Raw genomic sequence first — 21,534 nt, 5'->3', positions numbered from 1 at the left:
CAAAAGCAGAGAAAGAATTTCCCCCAAAAAGGGACAATAAAGGATAACTTAACTTAACTAAAGTTAAACAACCAAATGTCGTCAGTTTCAGGAATGATTTATTTGATTCATCTCTACATGCTCTGACCCTCGTTCTGCTGCTTTTGAGGGGATAAATTAACCAACAGTTGCTTGAAGCACAGGCCCATGTTTCTCACTGAATTGTGAGTATTTGCACCATTTTAATGTTTATGTTGAAGCTGCCAAATATAACGCACATACATAATTTATGTTAATTTAATTAGTTTTTTTTCTCCAAATAAATGTTTTGTACTCAGCTGGAAAAGTTTTTAACCTCATGAATATGAAAGACTGCCTTGATTCATTGGCCACAACAAGAAAATGGAAGTTAATCAGGTCTTTATTTTTGTGGCGTTAACACGTCCAAATATTACGTGTTTACACGCAAAAGCAACATTTCTAGGCCCTTATGGCCTTCCGTATTCGACTGCTAGGGCTCACTGCGGCCCGGTCCCCAAAATGTCCCTGCAGTGCATTACCAGTCATCATGTTTAAGTTTACATTAATAAAGATCAAATAATAATTGTAATACATTCCAGTTGGGTGTATGTAGGATATGTAATCCCAACACAATGTTCAGAAATGGGATTCGCCTTTAAATTGGGTCCCTCCCAAAGTTGACTCCATCGCTATGCCTTGGTAGACAGCCATCCAATCACGTAATTGAATAATTTGCTTCATAAATCAAGACACTACCCTAGAGTCTCAAACTGATGCAAGTGCATAATAGATAGGCTATTACGGATGTAGGTCCATTACTGCCACCTCCTGGGCGTGGAGGTAATTTATGCATTTTACCGCGATTGGTCCATTCTTTCACGTTTGAGCTGGCCAATGAGCAGAGTCCTAGAGATCTATAAGTAGTTTACCAGGGGACTACTGGCCACTCTGCATTATTCAAGGTATTCAAAGTAATCATGTCTGGAAGAGGTAAAACCGGAGGCAAAGCCAGGGCGAAGGCAAAGACCCGCTCATCCCGTGCCGGACTCCAGTTCCCCGTCGGCCGAGTGCACAGACTTCTCCGCAAAGGCAACTACGCTCATCGCGTCGGTGCCGGAGCTCCCGTCTACCTGGCGGCGGTGCTCGAGTATCTGACCGCTGAGATCCTGGAGTTGGCTGGAAACGCTGCCCGCGACAACAAGAAGACTCGCATCATCCCCCGCCACCTGCAGCTGGCCGTCCGCAACGACGAGGAGCTCAACAAGCTCTTGGGCGGCGTGACCATCGCCCAGGGCGGCGTGCTGCCCAACATCCAGGCCGTCCTTCTGCCCAAGAAGACCGAGAAGCCCGCTAAGAAGTAAACCACCAACCTCACTTCAAATCCAAAGGCTCTTTTAAGAGCCACCCAAATATACTTCAAGAGACAATCCTCTACATGATATTCACATATTCGAACCCAGCTTTCTCAACACCCCGAAAAAAAAAAAATCAACCATGTGTATAAGGCATAATATTGTCTTTATGTTCCACATTGTACGACGTACTAAATTATATATTAGGGTGATGAGGCTTTCGATAAATCGATGCTACGCCAAGAAGTCTTGTCACACAAATACACCCCACACCACTCGTATCCGTTGCAAGTGTTTACAATTTTATCATAACTGAATAATGTAATGCAGATATCCAACTGCTCCTTACGTTATACCCTGTTAATGTTATTTTAGGTTTGTGTGGTACGTAAATACGGGATTCCTGTGTATCTAACACCTTCAACCATATAGGCCTAACTAGATTTATAATTCCATAATTATCGAAGGAGTAGGCGTATATTGAAGTTAATAATCAAAAGCATTTCCCTCTACCGTGGTATCATTAACGGTTCTCTTCTGGGCCGATTAATTTATGCCCCGAGAAAGCCCGCCCATTTGCTCTCACTTAGGTCCGCAACTACCCTATATAATCACAGAGACGCTGAGCGGTACTCATTCTCAGCAGCTAACCACTACTGAAACATGTCTGGACGCGGCAAAGGAGGAAAGGGGCTCGGAAAAGGAGGCGCTAAGCGTCACCGCAAAGTTCTCCGTGATAACATCCAGGGCATCACCAAGCCCGCTATCCGCCGTCTGGCTCGTCGCGGCGGTGTGAAGCGTATCTCCGGCCTGATCTACGAGGAGACCCGCGGTGTCCTCAAGGTGTTCCTGGAGAACGTCATCCGTGACGCTGTCACCTACACCGAGCACGCCAAGAGGAAGACCGTCACCGCCATGGATGTGGTCTACGCCCTGAAGAGGCAGGGCCGCACTCTGTACGGCTTCGGCGGTTAAACTACCCGACACACCAGAACGACGACGACTAAACGAAACCAAAGGCTCTTTTCAGAGCCACCCACATCCATATGAGATGCTTGTTCTTACCGTTACGTTATGGTGTATAACGATAAAATGAACACGAACCGTGACTTGGATGTAACCCATTAAGCCAGGCTAAGTTTAATGGCCAATGTACACAACTTAACAAAGAACATTTGGCGGATGTCCAGTCCACCTGCGTGCATTACGCAATACTTTGGATAGAATATACTGTACCTGCTCTTACGGCGGTGTTACCTGTCCCAAGTGGCCAGGACGGTAGTAACGACTAGATGATCGGATCGGATTTCTGAAAAACAGGTTGATAACAGTGGAAGGAGCGAAGCAACGGAACTCTCATCGCCCTCCAAAATCCGTCGCTTTATTTCACAAATACCAAATATAAATATGGACTCTTCCCTGGTTAAACTAAATTGTCCGTTTGTAATTTCTCGTTAGAAAAAGTGCAATAACAAAGTGAGGCTCACGTATTCACGTTTACTCTAATTCACATTCAAATGAATACTCCACACCTCTTGGCAAAATTCACATCAGTTGTGCCTATGTGTGTATTCAGCTTCTTTACTGGTAGTAAACTACCTCACAAGGCTTTAAACCACAATAACAATTAATTTAAAAAGACTGTTCCACCAAAGAAAACAATCAGACAATAAACCACGGCCTTTTGTCAGCCTAACAGACTAAACATTTAGCTATGAAACACACCCTTTTCATATACTCTAATACATATAACTAACTAATATCTTATATATTTCTTAATCATATGAAATATATTATTAAACATGTACGTCAGGTGTTCAGGGCCAAAATAAAATAAAATACATTCTGCGTGTTTCCACATTAATGTACAAACGGCCAACTGCCTTTCTCTATATTGCCGTTTGTCGCGAAACAAACAAAGGAAGTTTTTAAAAAGTGAATTAACTCAACATTACCGACATCAAACTCAACCCTAATGACTTTAGTGATTGGTGTGGTTTACACAAACGTACAAACCTGGAAGACAGTGGAAGGAGCGAAGCGACTCAACTCAAAAAATCCGTCTGGCGAGGAAGCGTGAAGTGCCCCTCAACCATGAGTCCGGCTACCACGCAAACACTTTAGTTCCGCCCTTCCGTTTCTAAATGCTAATGCTATCACAACAATATGAGACCGTAATAATTGTGATAAATAATAATGTGATAAATAAAGTGATAAATAAAACTCAAAAATGTAAATTAATGACCATAGGTTTTACCTACTGAAATAGTGGTCTGATTTTGACATGCGGCATACGGATATGTCTACGAAATAACGGTAATACATGTGGGTTTAATGAACAAATATTTATATTTCAGTAGTAGTCTGCATAATTATGAACGGCAGCTTTGCTGCAAATATCACATTCGTTGTGAATCGCATTCAAACACGTAATTCTAGAGCGGACTCCATCCAATCACACCAAGGGATCTCCACATCTATTTGCATATATTCTGTATGAATATGCCTACTGGCGACCAGACCAGGCGCCGCAATTTCAGTCACACGGTAACAATGCCTGAGCCTGCACCCAAACCCGCGCCCAAGAAGGGCTCAAAGAAAGCCGTCTCTAAAACCGCCGTCAAGGGAGGGAAGAAGCGCCGTAAGACCAGGAAGGAGAGCTACGCCATCTACGTGTACAAGGTGCTGAAGCAGGTCCACCCCGACACCGGCATCTCCTCCAAGGCGATGGGCATCATGAACTCGTTCGTCAACGACATCTTCGAGCGTATCGCCGGGGAGGCCTCTCGCCTGGCCCACTACAACAAGCGCTCCACCATCACCTCCCGGGAGATCCAGACCGCCGTCCGCCTGCTGCTCCCCGGTGAGCTGGCCAAGCACGCCGTGTCTGAGGGCACCAAGGCGGTGACCAAGTACACCAGCTCCAAGTAGACTCGATGGTTTACAAACCAAACCCAAAGGTCCTTTTAAGGACCACCCAAATGCTTATTAAAGAGCTTCCCCTTATTTGTAAACGGGATCCACTCTGAATTACAACATCGAGCATTTAATGTGACTGTAAATGTGAGGTAGTAGGGTCTGCATTTGATAACCTTAAAGGTATATAACATTTGGACGCGAGATGGCACTTTATCCGCTAAATTACTCTTCGTCGGTTTATCAAACGTAGAAGAAAAATAAACCGATGTCTTAGTTTGACCTCTGGTTTGACGTCGTGTAGCAGGGTGGGTTAATGGGAGTTTTGTTTTCACAACTGCCGGTGAAACTATCTGACGCGACTCCGCAGCAAACATGTTCACGGACGAGGTAATGTATGCAATTTCATTGTAATGAAATAGCCGCAACTAACATCAGTAAAAGTAGCGTTATGCTTATAAATTGAGTTGAGCTGTAGACGAGTTGCTTGAAGAGTTACATCGTAGGCTAGGTTAGCTTAGCCGTTATCTGCAGTCAAAACAATCAAACTTAAGTCACGTTTCAGCGTGTTCAACGTTGTTATGCCTTTTATATGGTAGCACATCGTAGTAGGCTTGATCGATATAAAATGTCACATCAATAATAAAGGTATGTAGCCTTCTATAACAGTTGGAAAGCCAAGTTTGAAATGATACACAGCTGGTGCAACAGGCTGGCTTGCGCATGTGTATATTATATTATGTAGATGTCCTGCATTGGAAGTCATTGCCATATGCATGGTCTTGCCTTACCTTTGTTGTAATTGCATTAGCACAAAAGCATTGCAATAAACCGTAGTATTTATAGTGACAAACAGAAGGCAAAGCTTGGTGTCACATTAATAAGTATACGCACTTCACATTAATAAGTATAAGTACTAACGTTTGCTAAAACACATGACAGCCCTTTTAATGTAGCCACATAAATATTGACAGCTCATCTTGTCCTCTCTGTATCTCAAGATTTTTGCAAGTGCTTCTGTTGATATGTGAACACTGTATGTTGCAGGTAGACTGATAGCTCCTCACTGGATGTACCAATGTCAACTGTTGATGAGACCTGGAATCCCCCCTATAGCAGGGGGGCAAGACCCAACACAGGGAAACATAAGTGTGACGGCCACAGGAAAAAGGACAGGAAGAGCAAGCGGTGTGGCAAGAGGAAGACCAGTGCGTAGAGGAAGAGGGACGGCATCAGCAGGAGTTTGCAGGATATGTGACCAATACCCCGACCCAAATGGCCCGCACACTGGGTTCATGGCAGCACTGTTATAATTACTGTTAGAAACATCACCCCTGTTATCTTCTTTAGAGATATCCTCCTTTTTTATAGAAGTCAATGGTTAGTAATTATTTTATATGATTCAATGCTACCGTCTTTATAAAAAAGCATTGCTTATTTGAAATAGTATTATGAGTGATTAAATACAGTAGCATTTTTTTTATACACAGTACAAGACATTTATTATTATCTCTAATACAGATTAGGAAAAAAACTTGTTTTCAAGTAAAAAGGTTGCTTTGAGATGCATTTGCATTAAATTAAATGAATATATAAAGTGCAGCTCGTTCAGTTGACTTGATTTTGGGACCTGGGGTTTGGAGGAAGGAGGTTGTAGTTTACGTTCAGCAGGGTTAGTAGTCCTCATTGGATGTAGTGTTTTTTTTTATTTTCAGTGCTGTTAAAGTAGCATTAATAATCATTTCCTACTTTTTCTTTAACTGCACAGACATTCCAAAAACCCAGTCGAAACTAGATAGAAAAAGTGTGTAGTTCAAAACGTGATGCAGCTTTTACTTAGCCACCTACAGAGTTTGTTCAATTCAAAAACACCATGTTATTTCCCATACACAATTGACCGAGGGAACCGGAGCCTCGGAGGCGGGACATATTCTTCAGAGGTCTATTGGCCTGGGGTGCACACTGGTGCGACCCAAGGGCAATTTTTTTGCGCCAATGAAAAGCCGTCTCTGCTTGATAGACAGCAAAAAGTTTGCGAGCTTACGTTGACTTCAACTTGGCCAGTGCCCCTGACCTGAGGGAGGGCTTTATTTCGAAAGACCAATAACTAGCCTAGCCCAAATCATTGACATTCAGACGCATTTATTGCTGGCAGTTGCAAGTACGGTCTATCACACAATTAAACGAGGATAAACGCTATGTATTTTTGTTGATTTATTTCTTATGTATAATAGTTCATTCAAAGTTGGCAGATATATTCAAGTGAATATTTCACAGAGGGGCGGTGCCCTAGCGCCCTCTATTGACCCACTGCCACTGCTGTATATTATTCCGATAACGCGATGAGCCAAATGGCGCTTACCTGTCTAGTAGTAGTTAGCTCCTAGCTCCTCGCAAAGCTCTCCTTCTGGAAATGCACACAAATGTTGACTCTCGTATCACTCCTCTTGTCAGATAATCTTCTTGAGTCATTTTAATCACCCATGGGAAGCTTTGGCAACAGAAGTCGTGCCAAACTGGACTGATGGTGTGTTCCAGATGCCTCGGACACCAGCCTTCCAAGTTTCACTTGTGATGTAATTTCCTGTCTCGTAGCACTTACAGCATTCCCGTTTGTCTTTGTGATCGTGTCATGTCATGTCATTGGCTAGTCGTTATTATTGTTAGCTACATTAGCCTCTTTAGCAAACCAACTCGAAAACGGACAACACAACTTTACATTGTATTGCTCGCACAGCAAGACTGTGCAATGCAGACATTGGTGACTGGAATAAAGTAGCAATGTAATCAAATGTAATCAACATTAAAATGACCAACGTGGTACAAATACAAAGAAAAAAAATCTCTTCACGGGTGCAACCATTATTGTTGAGCGTATCATCACTGAGCTCGGTATACTCTCAGAATTCCGAGGGGGTGCAACCAAAAGGGGGCGTGCCTCCGAGAAATGCCGCAAAAAGCTGGGAGATTTACCAACTTCGACCTCGGAAGTCTGGTGTCCGGGGCATCTGGGACACACCATGAATAATCGTGTTCCATTAAGAGGGAGCAATAAAAACATTGAATGAAAAAAAACAGAGTGGAACCTATCTAGCTCTACGACTTGTGTACTCCCTGTGTTTCCTGGTATTTCCGCTGGATGCTAGTTTTAAGGGGAAATTATGTCAATCAGACTCGACAATATTTGGGGGGGACGGTACAAATATAAAAAATTATATATTTTTGAAATTAGCAATGGTTGAAAACATTTCGGATTATGTTAGTACACAAAAAAAAATAGATAATAGTTATGGTCGTTTTTTGATAATAAAAGAAATGCAGAAAACTTACATATTCTGCCTTTAAGAGAAAAAAAATCCTTGAGTCTAGGAAAACAAGCTGCTGTGGAATTGTGCTGGGGCAATATGGCTGAAACTTTCTACCCAGTAGCCAATTAATACTTCATATATATATATTAATCACATAAAAGCATGTTTTCTGGTAATTCAATAGTCTACAAACTCATGCCTTTTTTTTTATTAGTTTAAAAATGGGGAATTTTTTTTCCCAGTTTAAGAACCAAGATCCAAAATAAACAGCTTTCTTTGACACATGGAACTATAATCAGACAATTTCTAAGTCCCAGTAAAAACTACCCATTTGATCTTTGCATTGGTTTGGGGTGTTTTGGTGCCATATCATGGAAGCTATTGAGCAACAAGTAGCTTCCAATAGCAAAAAGCTATTTTCCATAGGAAATGAATGGGATTCTTTAAAAAAGTAAAATCAAATTGTAGGTGCAAACAATTATATTATCCTTGGGTGTGTCTAATGAGTACCACCTAGTAGAACATTGCCATACCATGGGCAAAAATTGAGCAAAAAAAAAAATGGAGTAATTTATTGACGGTCCCTATGTGAAAAGCAATATCCGTCGAATATACAACAAACTAACAACACACACACACTAACGGTTAAAGAATATGATTATAAACCTGTTCTAAAGCCCTCCGAACATGTATTGTTTGTCCAGTCTCTAACAGACATGTTTGGAAAATTTAACATAACAAATAAACCTGAGAGGCACAATGTCTGCCATGTGTCAGTGGTATATGCCGTTCCATTTACAGTAGCAAGCTAATAATGGCTGTATAATGTTAGGTAACAGGTATCAAAGAACCTATCCAGACTTGCAGAATTAAAATTTAGTTTACTGATTGATTGTGCTTCATGAAATACACTGAATAGTATTACTCGTACTTACGCGTTTTCAGGTGACACAGAGCGAGAAATCATCAGAAAGAAGTAGTGCTTCAGAATCTTTAATTACGAGTTACAAAATCACATGCAGCCTCACATTAAGGGATGTCAGGAACCATCCCGGATAACATGAGAAAATACAGGTTGCAGATCTCTAAATATTCATCTGTAACAGATGAACACCAGAAAAGTTAAAGCAGTGCACCCTAATGTTGGTGAGGCCATGGCTTATGATCATCTGTGATCCAGGGGCATCGCTGTGCAGAGAAAACGCCTTTGAGAGTCATTGCTTAGGGTGGATTCAGAAGGGATCAATCACCGACACCTCTATGCTGTGCCATGCCCAAACTTCAACTGATCAGGTTGAGGCCAGTAGTCAATGGTACCATGGAGGGTTAGGGGATACATTAGAATGGTGATGTTGCTGTTGTTGCTCAAACAGAGCTAACACGGTGTCCACTGAATAGTTACATGCAGTAGAGGAGTTTGGCAGGCCACTGCACATAACTACTGCACTGAGTGTCAGAGAGACTACTCTGAGTACGGGAAGCTTTGTTCACAACCAATGGATTGAACGGTTTAACAGATAAATAAACAGATTGCAGCTGAAGTGGAGTGAAAAGGGATGGTGACGTTGAAGGTATGACCAAAACCTGACGTCTTCCGTCTACATAACATTTTCCTCCCAAGAGTCATAAGAACACTTCAGAACTTCAGAGCTGCACATAACCACCAGTCAATATCTACACTACATCCTACTCCCAGTTCTATGGGGCTGATCATTCTGCACACTGAAAACAGAAAACACCATTCAGGTTTAGCAGCAGTCTGCCACAGATCACACTTTGAGTCCGATCAATGAGCATTAAATGCCGGCCTTCGGGTCGTACATTAACATCGCCACCATTTTGGAGTGGTTGTGACAAACACAAGGGAACAGTGGAGCTGGGGTTTTTCTGGATACGATACATTACATTTACATTATAATGCGTTTATGATACGTTGACTAGAAAAAGGGTCTAGCCTACTCCATATAGATCATAAACCCTTGAATATAAAAAAAAAAGATTCATTGAAATCGGTTGAGAAATGGCTTCTCAACCGATCTCAACCATTGCTGTCTCCGAAATAGCGGAGACAGCAATGGGCCATACACAGACAATAATGTCTGGCTGCAGCCTGTAAGATATGGACATCAACATTCAACTGCTACCGTCAAAATCGTTTTACGCCAGCAATGTTGTTTAGTAAATTATGTTCATGTCCTACAGGCTGCAACCAGACAAAGGTCCAACCAGCGGTAGTCCGAACCCCCCCTGGATCCCTTGTCGCCCACTGAACACGGTCCCTACTAGTCGCTACAAAATATAATATTGTAACTCATGAGAACTTTGAGTCAATGTGCTCAAATTTACCCCCTTCCACCAGTTGTAAATACATTCCCAATTTCAGAACATCTTAACAATCTCTGTGATGTAGTCGCTATTGCGGCATTGATACCTAAATAGATTAAAAGAGTAAATGAATGTTGGTTAAATAATAAAAGGGTATTTTTCATACAGATGGCATACATGTATATGTAGTGAGCCATGTTAAAGTGAATTCAATCAAATTCATTCTAATGCTAGCTCACTGTGTAAGCCAAATGGCTTTCCGCTGCATGCAAGAGTCCTCTCCAGTGTGTGTTTGTGCAGCGATGGCTGGTCCAACCTGTGCACACCGATTACTCAATGTGCAACAGGTGTGCAGCCTGGAGTCCAATCAGACTCTGCCAGGTGAGGCTGCTTACATCAGCTACACACACACACAGTATAATAATTTCATTTGGGTTACATTATATCAGGTTTTTCTAATGCAGCCCTGCTCATAACGCTTGTAAGAACTACCCACACCCGGGGTGAGAAGACTGTCATGGACCTTTCAATACCAATGATGTTAAGAAACGTACCGATGCCAAAGCAGTGTGAGCTCCACACAGGAGAGCTCCCTCACCAGTGTCTTCCACCAGCTCCTTTTCTCTGTCTCCTGCTGCTTCCAGACAAACTCCAGTGCAAGTCCCCACTGACACACTGAAGGTCTGCATCTGTGAGAGCCCCGTTGTCACACCGGGGGGGTGATTGTGATCGGGGGGATTGTGACCCCGTTGTGACCGGGGGGGGGGGAAGCCTGACCGATGTAAGCACCATCCCCCAGTAGATGGTAATGCCCCATCTTCTCCTGCCATTCTTGGAAAAACCAGGAGAACCGCAGCAGCCTGGCATCATGCGCTCTGCCAGGGATTCCACTGAAGATGTTGATGAAGCGGCCTTCAGCAATAACAATCCCCTGGAGGACAGAGTACTTCCTGTTCATGTAGTCTCCTCCTCTGACCGGTGGCCTCTGGATCCTGATGTGGCAGCCATGAATCGCTCCCATGACCCCCTCAAGGCCACATGTGCGTTGGAAGGCCACATGTGCGTCTTCTCACAGCCTGTAGGCCAAGAGACAAAAGTCCAGCCAAGGGCGGACATGATGGACAGCAATTGGGAGTATGGCACGGTGTACTGATGAAGATAAGACGTTTAACTTGTCAGATATCTCCTGAAAGCTGTTCTTGTTGCCCATGTACCACAGGAACATGAGCACCTTCTTGGAAATAGGTGGGGGGGGCCACCCTTGGTACTGGTCACTTTGCATGCCAACTTTCTGTAAGTACCCTTGAACCGTGTTTTTGGTATTCTGAAATGCCGGGCAAATGTGTGGTCTTCCATGTCCAGCATTATCTGCCGCTCTGGGCCAGACTTGATGATGATCTGAATTCTGGGCCGCAGCCTCAGCCCTGTGTGAGAGAGAGAGAAAATGGGAGGTAAACTGTGATCAATGTAGATAACAATAATTCATTCACATCAACCATGTTCAGTTTTGTGTTTCTATTGCAGTACATCACAGCGCAGCGAATCTATCATTAACTGGAAATCTGGGGGGAAAAAAAGGTTAAGATATGGGTGTTCATCGTACTTATCGCATTAGCATGTTGATGCCAGGTTACATTTACCATTAGCCAAACATGAGCTTAAGCTCCTAAAATGCATTTATTCTAAAGTTAACAATCTATTGTTTTTAGCACACCGGCATCTAGCTTAAGAGTTAAATATATATATATTTTTTATAATAGCAAAAACGTCTATACACGAACAAACATACTGAAATGAGGTACATTCTTCTCCAACTCGTCGTACACAAAGAAAAACTGGAACGCTTTGAGGCGCTACGAGCCCGGATATTACGTCACGCGCAAGGTCGGACGTACCGGCGCACCATACAAATGGACAGCACCATCATCATGAGGATAAGATGTTCCACCCTCCTGCCTAGAACTCCCAGCCCTACAGCTATTTCTTTTCAATCTAAGTGTTCGAGTACAAGGTCAAACAATCACACACAGAATGAACATGAACAGAAATGTTACATTTTACATTTTTGGAACTGGGTTTATAATGTAGTAATTGCAACTGGAAGTAGTTTTGTGCTACTTTTCATGTCATTTTTAACCGTCCTCTAATGTTATATATCTTGCAATACTTTGTATGTCGTATTCATGCTAAGCTGATACACCACATGGTCTATTTATTGTATTATATTGTCCTGTTCTCGAAATGTGCACATTGTGGTCGCTTATTTTATAGGGTTGTGTGTTGTATGAGTCTAACTTGAATAGGTCAGGGACATGTAGTTGGATTTCACTCCAAAGTGTGGTTAGAATTTTGGTAACTGAAAAAACAATTTGGACTTGTACTATTTCTACCCTTGATGTGTAAATCTGACATTAAATGCTGCTATCCAAAGTATGTATTGTGAATTTAATGTATTGTTAGTGTTAAATATAACATTCACATTTCGTCTCCTAGAAGAACTCTCTGTAGACAATTAAGTTTCCAACCTTTTTAATGTAGGCTACTGTTTGTGATACACGATCATTAAGTCCCCAAATGGGATAAATAAGGTATATCTCATCTATTACACCATCTGACATAATACTGATATAACAAACATAATTACAAAAAATGAAAAAAAAAATCTTTATGGTTATACAAATTAATCAATATGATCTGGTTAACCTATAAAGTAATTTATATATTGCTGTCGAGGTGTCCCCGAGCAAGGCAACTCACCCTGAATGTGGGTATGAATGACTGTAAGCCGCTATAGATAAAAGCGTCTGCTAAATGTTAATATATTCTATGTGTTTTATGTAAAATATACTAGGCCTACACAACGAAAAAGTCGTTCAATTAGATGGGATTGGGTTCAATCGTATTCAGTCATTACAAAGTACAAGTAGGGAGGCCTGCTTAACAATAAAATGCAGTTCGTCCACAACCCATAAATATCTCTCAAACGATGCAGGATATGACCGACGCCAAGTTACACTGGGGACAGAAAACACCACGGAAGGAACTACCTTTACAGTCGATACAAATAATAATTCATTTTGTAACATTTCTAACATATTTGTTAAACGAAACGAAATATATGCTGTCTATTTTAGAACAAGGCAGACGTTCACGTGTCTGATTGTCCTGCTGCGGCATCGCAAGCCTCTACTGACGCGTGTGTTTACCAGCCACTCTATTCGTTAATTTAAACCTAAGCAACAAACACATATGACAAGTTGATCACTGCCAAACGTTTGTCAGATGTCACAGGTATATGGAAAAGCACTGTCCGCATTATTAAAGTGTTTAGGCATTAATAAAAAAGACATCTCAAAGAAGTCTTCGTTGTATCCAAACCATGACACATCGCCATATAAGCGTTTTTAGGAATATTCCCGATATCCCTGGAACCTACAATTCGCCACGTTGGAAATTTAACATGTCTTCTTGTACTTTGTTGACTAAACGTGTCAAATACTGACATCGTGTGACAATTGTATCCACATACAACGAAGGAGGAAACACAAATGAGACCATATTTCCTCCTGACCGAGAAACCCTTCGCTGGTTGAGTCTCTACGGTTCTCATAGTGTGTATAAGCACGGCCCACCGGCGCCGGCCAGTCACCACTCTGATTCAGACCTTTGTACCAGAACTACCCGAGAAGATGGTTGAAGTCGCACCTACCGCCGCCGCTGCCGCCGCCGCACCGGCCAAAGCAACGAAGAAAAAGACGGCGGCCAAGCCGAAGAAAGCCGGACCGAGTGTCAGCGAGCTGATCGTCAAGGCCGTGTCTGCTTCCAAAGAACGCAGCGGACTTTCCCTGCCCGCTCTGAAGAAGTCTTTAGCCGCTGCCGGCTACGACGTGGAGAAGAACAACTCCCGCGTCAAGGTCGCCGTGAAGAGCTTAGTGGTGAAGGGTACTCTGATCCAGACCAAGGGCACCGGAGCGTCCGGTTCCTTCAAAGTCAGCAAGGAGGCGAAAAAGCCAGTAGCCAAGAAGGCTGCTGCGCCTAAAGTGAAGAAGCCCGCAGTCAAGAAACCCGCGGCCGCTAAGAAGGCTACCCCGAAGAAAGCCAAGAAGCCCGCTGCAAAGAAGCCTGTGTCAGCTAAGAAGGCGACCCCGAAAAAGGTAAAGAAAACCGTAGCAGCCAAGAAGGCGACGGCTAAGAGCCCGAAGAAGGTCGCCAAGAGCCCGAAGAGGGCAGCAAAGCCCGCGGCTAAGAAGTCGCCCGCTAAGAAGGCAGCCAAGCCCAAGATCGCCAAGAAGGCAGCATCCAAGAAGAAGTAGATCTCATGTGTTCCATCAAAAAAGGCTCTTTTAAGAGCCAACCACTCGACTTTAAGAGCAAACGTTCCGTCAACTCTCCTTGTAGCATCTCCTTTCTGTCCTCCTTTCTCTCACACAAGAGATATCCACGCACTACGTTATCAACAAAACAATTGTGAAGTTTATTGAAAAGTTGCCAGAATGTGCAATACGTATGAATCCTTGCATTGCAAAAGGACGGTGAAGTTTGAAATGCTTTCTTTTTCCTTGTTGTATTTAAAAGACTTGTGCCCTAAGCTTTTGGTAATTTACCACCCAAACATGTGACATAGTGAGACACCAGCGTAGTCAATTGGTTTGAATCGTATTTCTTTTTAAGACCAGATAAAAAATAAAAAAAATGCTAAAAATAAAAAATAAAGTCAGCCGCTAGAAGTAGAAGTACTTAAGAAGTACTTTCAAGACAAAAGCCATCTACACGTCCGTTGGCAATCACCCTGATATACAGTGCTCATTTTCTTATTACTAATACATATTATTATATTATGTATCACTTGTAGCCTATATTGACAACAATACATAGATTTCTAGATTTAAGTTGGTATTTGAAGTGTAACTGTATTGCTTTGGGTGGACTGTGCACTGCTTATCTCATACTAAATCTCAAATGCAGGCCTGAACACCGTTACCACCCCAGGCGGCCGGGATTCATTGCTCCTGGAGTTATTGGCCCGAATAACCCGGGATGTGAGCACAGCAGCTGAGACCAAGGGTATTGCATTGAAAATGGTGACGCTTAAAGTTTGCCTAATAGTGAGAGAATGCATGAGCCTCGTTTCTGATGGGTGCCACTCACTCCAACAACCGATTCAACTGATCATATAATATTATTTAAACAAATTATTTGATCAAATGTTCAAATAGTACCAGCACAGCGTTTCACCTTGGAATTTTCCAAACAAAGAAATCCAATATTACATTGCCATTATCTATTAACTCAATTATATCTAGAAAATGTTTTTATGAATAAATAAATAAACCGACACACACACACACACACACACACACACACACACACACACACACACACACACACACACACACACACACACACACACACACACACACACACACACACTTATGTTTCAAGTTTGCTAGCTACAGAATAAATCCCGCGCTCAAATTTGTATTCAAATGCCCCAAAAAGAACAAAAGAGAATGTAAAGAGCGCTCTCTCTGACAGAAAACCGTTAACTTAATTTATTTTGAATTATGGAAAACCAATGAAAGAAAGGGTGTCTCTCAAAGTAAAGGCGGGACATCAGCTCTTGTAAAAGGACCTTTCAGTGTGGGGCGGGCTTTCCGGGGCAGGCTATATAAGCTCCGATCACCGCCTCGGCGCTTCACACAATTTCTCAAACGACGAGATGGCAAGAACCAAGCAGACCGCTCGTAAGTCCACTGGTGGCAAGGCGCCCAGGAAGCAGCTCGCCACCAAGGCTGCCCGTAAGAGCGCCCCGGCCACCGGCGGCGTGAAGAAGCCCCATCGCTACAGGCCCGGGACCGTGGCCCTGAGAGAGATCCGTCGGTATCAGAAGTCCACCGAGCTGCTGATCCGCAAGCTGCCCTTCCAGCGCCTGGTGAGGGAGATCGCTCAGGACTTCAAGACCGACCTGCGCTTCCAGAGCTCCGCCGTCATGGCTCTCCAGGAGGCCAGCGAGGCTTACCTCGTCGGCCTGTTCGAGGACACCAACCTGTGCGCCATCCACGCCAAGAGGGTCACCATCATGCCCAAAGACATCCAACTGGCCCGCCGCATCCGCGGAGAGCGCGCCTAAACCTACCTCACTCCGCCTCCCCAACAAAGGCTCTTTTCAGAGCCACCTACATGTCTTAAAGAACGTTTCTCATTCCTTTTCTCTGACCGCAATTGCCACCAACTACTAGTCATAATTGAATGTAGCGCTCAGCTATTGGTGTAAAACATTATCCACAAAACCCCCTCACTACTACTACTAAACAATTCATCTAGAGCCTTCATTCTAATTTTAGTAACGCTTCTATAGTAGTATAAAATATTAGTCAGACTGTCACCAACGGTCACATCGAGCTTACATTATAAATTCAAACTGTTTTAAACCCGCCTCGTATGTTGTCAGTTGGTCTGACTTCCGGAGGGCAAAGCTAGGTGGCTAATACTATCAAGTTGAACGTCGTGGAGCCTTACGTCGATTTTTAACCTAGAAACACAACATTAGGCTTTTTGTTACGGCATGTCATGTTAAATACGTCGAAACGATTAATCCATTTGAAATATAATTGTAGAGCATCGGGCGTTTCTGGGTGGCAAAATAGTTTTTGAAAACGTGCTATGGCTAGAGGATAGGTTCTTCTTCCGGGTGTGTGCTTCCGGTAGAAGCTAAATGCTAAAGCTAATTGCTTTAGATGATGCTAAAAACTGTATTTTTCACGTTATAACGGGATAGACCATATCACTCTGTGAACACACTTTTCCAGGTTGTACGCACGCAAGCGCACGCATACGGTTACCCCAACAGTACATCATGCTTTCACCACACCAGTAAATCATTTTCGCTCTCACAGTTGAATTTTCTTGCCCATTATTTTTGGGTCCAATGCTGCCCCCTCTTGGGCTTGAAGCGGAAATATGTGCTTTACTGTGGTTGGGCAATTTCTTTCAACTTTCAGCTGGCCAATGAGTAGAGACCTGAATGGCATTATATTCAGTGGGCGGACAGACTCCCTCATTCACTAAAATTTCTCGAAACATAAGGTAGTCATGTCTGGAAGAGGTAAGACCGGGGGCAAAGCCAGGGCGAAGGCAAAGACCCGCTCATCCCGTGCCGGACTCCAGTTCCCCGTCGGCCGAGTGCACAGACTTCTCCGCAAAGGCAACTACGCTCATCGCGTCGGTGCCGGAGCTCCTGTCTACCTGGCGGCGGTGCTCGAGTATCTGACCGCTGAGATCCTGGAGTTGGCTGGAAACGCCGCCCGCGACAACAAGAAGACCCGCATCATCCCCCGCCACCTGCAGCTGGCCGTCCGCAACGACGAGGAGCTCAACAAGCTCTTGGGCGGCGTGACCATCGCCCAGGGCGGCGTGCTGCCCAACATCCAGGCCGTCCTTCTGCCCAAGAAGACCGAGAAGCCCGCCAAGAAGTAAACCTCCAACCGGACTTCAGAACCCAAAGGCTCTTTTAAGAGCCACTCAAATGTTAACTTAAGCGCTTATCTCCTGTTAAATGACTACGTGACGTCCCAGGTAGTTTATAAGGCCTTTCAATCCGACAGACAATTTTAAGTGTCGCCGTTCCGCGGTCACATCAAGATAAACTCAAACACTGAGCAACTGATAGTGCTCGGTGCCATGCAGGTCCATTTTTAAAAGTCTAAAATCAAAGAATTTTAGTTCAACCATTGCGCCCCCGCCAAGAAGTAAACTACAAATCCGATTTCAGAACCCAATGGGTCTTTTAAGAGCCACCCCCAAATCTTCACTAAAAAGCGCGACAACCTTGTTGATCAACATAGACTTTTAGTTTCCTCTAAACTTTGTTTTTCATTTGTCACGGTGTAGGCATATTTGACTACGGAGCTGGCGTTTAGATACGTTTATATAACCAGTTTACCCGTCAGCGGGATTCGGTGCAATGTATGAGTCGTATCAACTCAGAATTAGGGTTAACAATGACCATACCAGTACCACTACTTATACAGATAATATGATAGGAGCATGCTTGAATTAGGATAATTAATGCTCTTGTAAAGGCCTATGTATCATGTGATGGAAAATATATTTGTTTATGTATGGCATTTAAAATATCACATTTATGTGGAAATAAACGACAGGGAACATACTTTTTTTTCTCTTAGATAGACTTCCTAGATTTGGTATTTATTGAATAGCGAAATATAAAAGCTCGCATCGTTTATTACAAGTAGGCCTAAGAATTAGGTTGAATGTATTTAACATATGAATGGGGACGGTGGGCGGGGTCTGTACTGGAGCTCCCGCCCCTCGTCTCACAAGCCTTTATAAGCACGGAGCGCCAGCCCAGAGGTATTCATTCTACTTCTACAAGTAACTGAAACATGTCTGGACGCGGCAAAGGAGGAAAGGGGCTCGGAAAGGGAGGCGCTAAGCGTCATCGCAAAGTCCTCCGTGATAACATCCAGGGCATCACCAAGCCCGCCATCCGCCGCCTGGCTCGTCGCGGCGGAGTGAAGCGTATCTCCGGCCTGATCTACGAGGAGACCCGCGGTGTCCTCAAGGTGTTCCTGGAGAACGTCATCCGTGACGCCGTCACCTACACCGAGCACGCCAAGAGGAAGACCGTCACCGCCATGGATGTGGTCTACGCCCTGAAGAGGCAGGGCCGCACTCTGTACGGCTTCGGCGGTTAAACTGACCTTCTCTTCAACCCCCAAAGGCTCTTTTAAGAGCCACCCACACATTCTCAAGAGGCTTCCCGTAGTTATTTTTGTTCTCCAACCGTGTAGGCCTGCCGCGTTAATTATGGTAACAAACTTATTGTATGCGGTGCCATAAAGTACTCAGGGCTCCAGTTATTGGTAGGATTTTTAATTAATGTTTTTTATTTATTTTTTTTACCTCTCAGTTAAGCGACTATGCCAGCACAACGATGAGGCCAACTAATACGTTTTGTTGGAGAACGGTTCAATTTGCAAATAACTACAATGTAAGCTTACAACCTAAATCATTCAACTAATGTATACATTTTGTGAGGTGTTAAATGGTGCTATTTACACTGGCAGTGGAGCAGTATCCTGTCTTATAATTAACAGTTTAGGGTCGGGGGGGTCGGGGCTGCCGCCCCGACCCTCCTTTTATCAGCAGGCGAGGATAGGGCTGTTAGGATTTCTGCCGGTTTCAACAAGTTAAATTTCAGACATTAAGATCATTGCGAGTGCAAATGTTATTTAACGTCCTTACTGGCCTAAAATAATTACTTGCAGCAAAACATGTATTCACGTTCAACAGAACATGACTTAAACTGTCAGCAAGAGATGTACGCGTAAAATAGATTATCAAACAAAAAAGTAGATCCTATTCGAGACGTTGTAGGAGACATGACATGTTTGTAGTTAATCCAACTGGTAGTCTGTCGCTGTTTTCTAAAACAATTAACCAGATGTCTCAAACCCGTCCCCGCCAAAATGTTCGCTCCATTGTAATGTGGCTTATTATTGGCTTCCATACTCTACATTGTTTTATTACATCCAGGTTGTGTTGGGACCGGGTTAGAGTACAAATGAGTTATATCTTAGTCTAAATAAAATAGCCCTTATTTTACCTGGGACGCCTTCTGGTTCATATAGGTTAGAGAAAAAGGAAAGTAGCGCTTAGGTCAACATTTGAGTGGCTCTTAAAAGAGCCTTTGGGTTCTGAAGTCAGGTTGATGGTTTACTTCTTGGCGGGCTTCTCGGTCTTCTTGGGCAGAAGGACGGCCTGGATGTTGGGCAGCACGCCGCCCTGGGCGATGGTCACCCCGCCCAAGAGTTTGTTGAGCTCCTCGTCGTTGCGGACGGCCAGCTGCAGGTGGCGGGGGATGATGCGGGTCTTCTTGTTGTCGCGGGCGGCGTTTCCAGCCAACTCCAGGATCTCAGCGGTCAGATACTCGAGTACCGCCGCCAGGTAGACGGGAGCTCCGGCACCGACACGATGAGCGTAGTTGCCTTTGCGGAGAAGTCTGTGCACTCGGCCGACGGGGAACTGGAGTCCGGCACGGGATGAGCGGGTCTTTGCCTTCGCCCTGGCTTTGCCTCCGGTCTTACCTCTTCCAGACATTTTGAATTGATTTCTGGATAAATTCAAAGTACTATGCTTACAAGAGCACGCCAGATTATATAGCCATTGAAGTCCTTGCTCATTGGCCGACTGAGACTGCAAAAGGATTGACCAATCACAGTAGAATACCTTCCCGCCCAAGCGGTAGCACTATTCGACATAATAGCCCCCTATTGAAAAGGAAGAGAGTAAAACAGATATAAAATGTACAACTATTATTGTTAATTATTGATGACGTACCTAATCCGAATGTAAACCTTTGGAAATCAGAAAATGTGAAACTGAAATATTGGGAATGCTGATTTAACTATACAACTACTGCTGTAATTGGCTTTTTAACATTAAGCCATTGAACTCATTACAGAGTACATTTGATATGCTTTCTATATGCGTATTTCTAGCGCTTCATATTGGTTACTATTTCACTCATGACTGCACAATACTATGACATTACAGATCGAGGCATCTTTCTTTTAAAGACATTGTTTAGCAGTTCACCCATGCTTATGAATGCGATTTGACGCTTTACAATTTTTGGGTTATATTTACTTTAGATCGTGGTGCAGTATCAGACTACCGTGTAATGCTCACTTTATTATTTCGAGTCATTTAATTAATTCGCCGATCATGGAGAAACATGGAAGGAACACCTTTAAGTTATGTACATTTAAAACATTCATTCCATAATATTTTAAACGTTTAATATTGTACACTAGAAACCGCAGATGTAATCACTTCCAGTGTAGTAAAGTTTCTAGGTGAACCAGTTTTGAAAGTACTGAGGATTTGGAGAGAACATTGATTTATGAATGTAGTTGTCGGCAATACATTAAGATAAGAGAAGAGGAATGAGCAACGTTCTTTAAGACATGTAGGTGGCTCTGAAAAGAGCCTTTGTTGGGGAGGCGGAGTGAAGTAGGTTTAGGCGCGCTCTCCGCGGATGCGGCGGGCCAGCTGGATGTCTTTGGGCATGATGGTGACCCTCTTGGCGTGGATGGCGCACAGGTTGGTGTCCTCGAACAGGCCGACGAGGTAAGCCTCGCTGGCCTCCTGGAGAGCCATGACGGCGGAGCTCTGGAAGCGGAGGTCGGTCTTGAAGTCCTGAGCGATCTCCCTCACCAGGCGCTGGAAGGGCAGCTTGCGGATCAGCAGCTCGGTGGACTTCTGATACCGACGGATCTCTCTCAGGGCCACGGTCCCGGGCCTGTAGCGATGGGGCTTCTTCACGCCGCCGGTGGCCGGGGCGCTCTTGCGGGCAGCCTTGGTGGCGAGCTGCTTCCTGGGCGCCTTGCCACCGGTGGACTTACGAGCGGTCTGCTTGGTTCTTGCCATTTTTGTGAAAGGACTGTTGACCTTCCGAGAGAGACTATGTAGAATCGTGTGTGTTACCTTCTCAAGCTTGGCCTTTTTAAAAGGTGGCGCGATCACTGGAAGGATAACGATTGGATGGAGAGCTCTGACGTCACAGTTTAAACACGCCTACGTAATTAACTTTGGCGCTTTTTTTATTT

At 43.9% G+C, this 21,534-nt stretch overlaps 8 protein-coding genes and 2 pseudogenes across 11 annotated transcripts; 7 read left to right on the top strand and 3 right to left on the bottom strand.

Moving 5' to 3' along the window:
• Positions 1-964: 964 nt before the first annotated feature.
• Positions 965-1,362, top strand: LOC311363003 (histone H2A). The gene has a single exon (XM_084482918.1). The coding sequence runs from the start codon at positions 978-980 to the stop codon at positions 1,359-1,361; it is 384 nt and encodes a 127-aa protein (XP_084339044.1). The 5' UTR covers positions 965-977; the 3' UTR covers position 1,362.
• Positions 1,363-1,406: 44 nt separating this feature from the next.
• LOC311363004 (histone H4) lies at positions 1,407-2,745 on the top strand. Its single transcript, XM_084482919.1, has one exon. It carries the CDS (start codon positions 2,016-2,018, stop codon positions 2,325-2,327), a length of 312 nt encoding a protein of 103 aa, XP_084339045.1. The 5' UTR covers positions 1,407-2,015; the 3' UTR covers positions 2,328-2,745.
• Positions 2,746-3,854: 1,109 nt separating this feature from the next.
• LOC311363025 (histone H2B-like) lies at positions 3,855-5,868 on the top strand (the record flags this gene model as incomplete). Of its 2 annotated transcripts, XM_084482944.1 has the most annotated exons (2): positions 3,906-4,215; positions 5,316-5,868. In XM_084482944.1, the coding sequence occupies 2 exons, from the start codon at positions 3,906-3,908 to the stop codon at positions 5,579-5,581; spliced, it is 576 nt and encodes a 191-aa protein (XP_084339070.1). The 2 variants fall into 2 exon arrangements, with proteins under 2 accessions (XP_084339071.1, XP_084339070.1); XM_084482945.1 differs by lacking the exon at positions 5,316-5,868 and having other exon boundaries at positions 3,855-4,283.
• Positions 5,869-10,607: 4,739 nt separating this feature from the next.
• LOC311363369 lies at positions 10,608-13,078 on the bottom strand (annotated as a pseudogene). The gene is made up of 2 exons: positions 13,054-13,078; positions 10,608-11,325 (listed from the first exon to the last, which is right to left on the bottom strand). The product of its transcript is annotated as an uncharacterized misc_RNA (transcript).
• A 488-nt stretch (positions 13,079-13,566) lies between these two features.
• LOC311363027 (histone H1 pseudogene) lies at positions 13,567-14,614 on the top strand (annotated as a pseudogene). Its single transcript has one exon. The product of its transcript is annotated as a histone H1 pseudogene (transcript).
• A 1,006-nt stretch (positions 14,615-15,620) lies between these two features.
• Positions 15,621-16,031, top strand: LOC311362900 (histone H3.2; the record flags this gene model as incomplete). The annotated part of the gene is made up of 1 exon (XM_084482794.1): positions 15,621-16,031. One exon carries the CDS (start codon positions 15,621-15,623, stop codon positions 16,029-16,031), a length of 411 nt encoding a protein of 136 aa, XP_084338920.1.
• A 962-nt stretch (positions 16,032-16,993) lies between these two features.
• LOC311363470 (histone H2A) lies at positions 16,994-17,461 on the top strand (the record flags this gene model as incomplete). Its single annotated transcript, XM_084483416.1, has 1 exon — positions 16,994-17,461. The coding sequence occupies one exon, from the start codon at positions 16,994-16,996 to the stop codon at positions 17,375-17,377; it is 384 nt and encodes a 127-aa protein (XP_084339542.1). The 3' UTR covers positions 17,378-17,461.
• Positions 17,462-18,306: 845 nt separating this feature from the next.
• On the top strand, positions 18,307-18,618 carry LOC311362909 (histone H4; the record flags this gene model as incomplete). The annotated part of the gene is made up of 1 exon (XM_084482803.1): positions 18,307-18,618. The coding sequence occupies one exon, from the start codon at positions 18,307-18,309 to the stop codon at positions 18,616-18,618; it is 312 nt and encodes a 103-aa protein (XP_084338929.1).
• Positions 18,619-19,639: 1,021 nt separating this feature from the next.
• LOC311362832 (histone H2A) lies at positions 19,640-20,023 on the bottom strand (the record flags this gene model as incomplete). Its single annotated transcript, XM_084482721.1, has 1 exon — positions 19,640-20,023. The coding sequence occupies one exon, from the start codon at positions 20,021-20,023 to the stop codon at positions 19,640-19,642; it is 384 nt and encodes a 127-aa protein (XP_084338847.1).
• Positions 20,024-20,944: 921 nt separating this feature from the next.
• LOC311362948 (histone H3.2) lies at positions 20,945-21,355 on the bottom strand (the record flags this gene model as incomplete). The annotated part of the gene is made up of 1 exon (XM_084482860.1): positions 20,945-21,355. The coding sequence occupies one exon, from the start codon at positions 21,353-21,355 to the stop codon at positions 20,945-20,947; it is 411 nt and encodes a 136-aa protein (XP_084338986.1).
• Positions 21,356-21,534: the final 179 nt, after the last annotated feature.

The sequence above is a fragment of the Micromesistius poutassou genome (assembly GCF_964030765.1).
Source record: "Micromesistius poutassou genome assembly, chromosome: 18".
NCBI lineage: Eukaryota > Metazoa > Chordata > Actinopteri > Gadiformes > Gadidae > Micromesistius > Micromesistius poutassou.
Note: the sequence above shows the minus strand (reverse complement) of the source record. Positions and strands in the feature narration are given on the sequence as shown.

Excerpts from the sequence above, each read along its gene's own strand:
- LOC311363003 (XM_084482918.1), top strand. The coding sequence starts at position 978 with ATGTCTGGAAGAGGTAAAACCGGAGGCAAAGCCAGGGCGAAGGCAAAG.
- LOC311363004 (XM_084482919.1), top strand. The coding sequence starts at position 2,016 with ATGTCTGGACGCGGCAAAGGAGGAAAGGGGCTCGGAAAAGGAGGCGCT.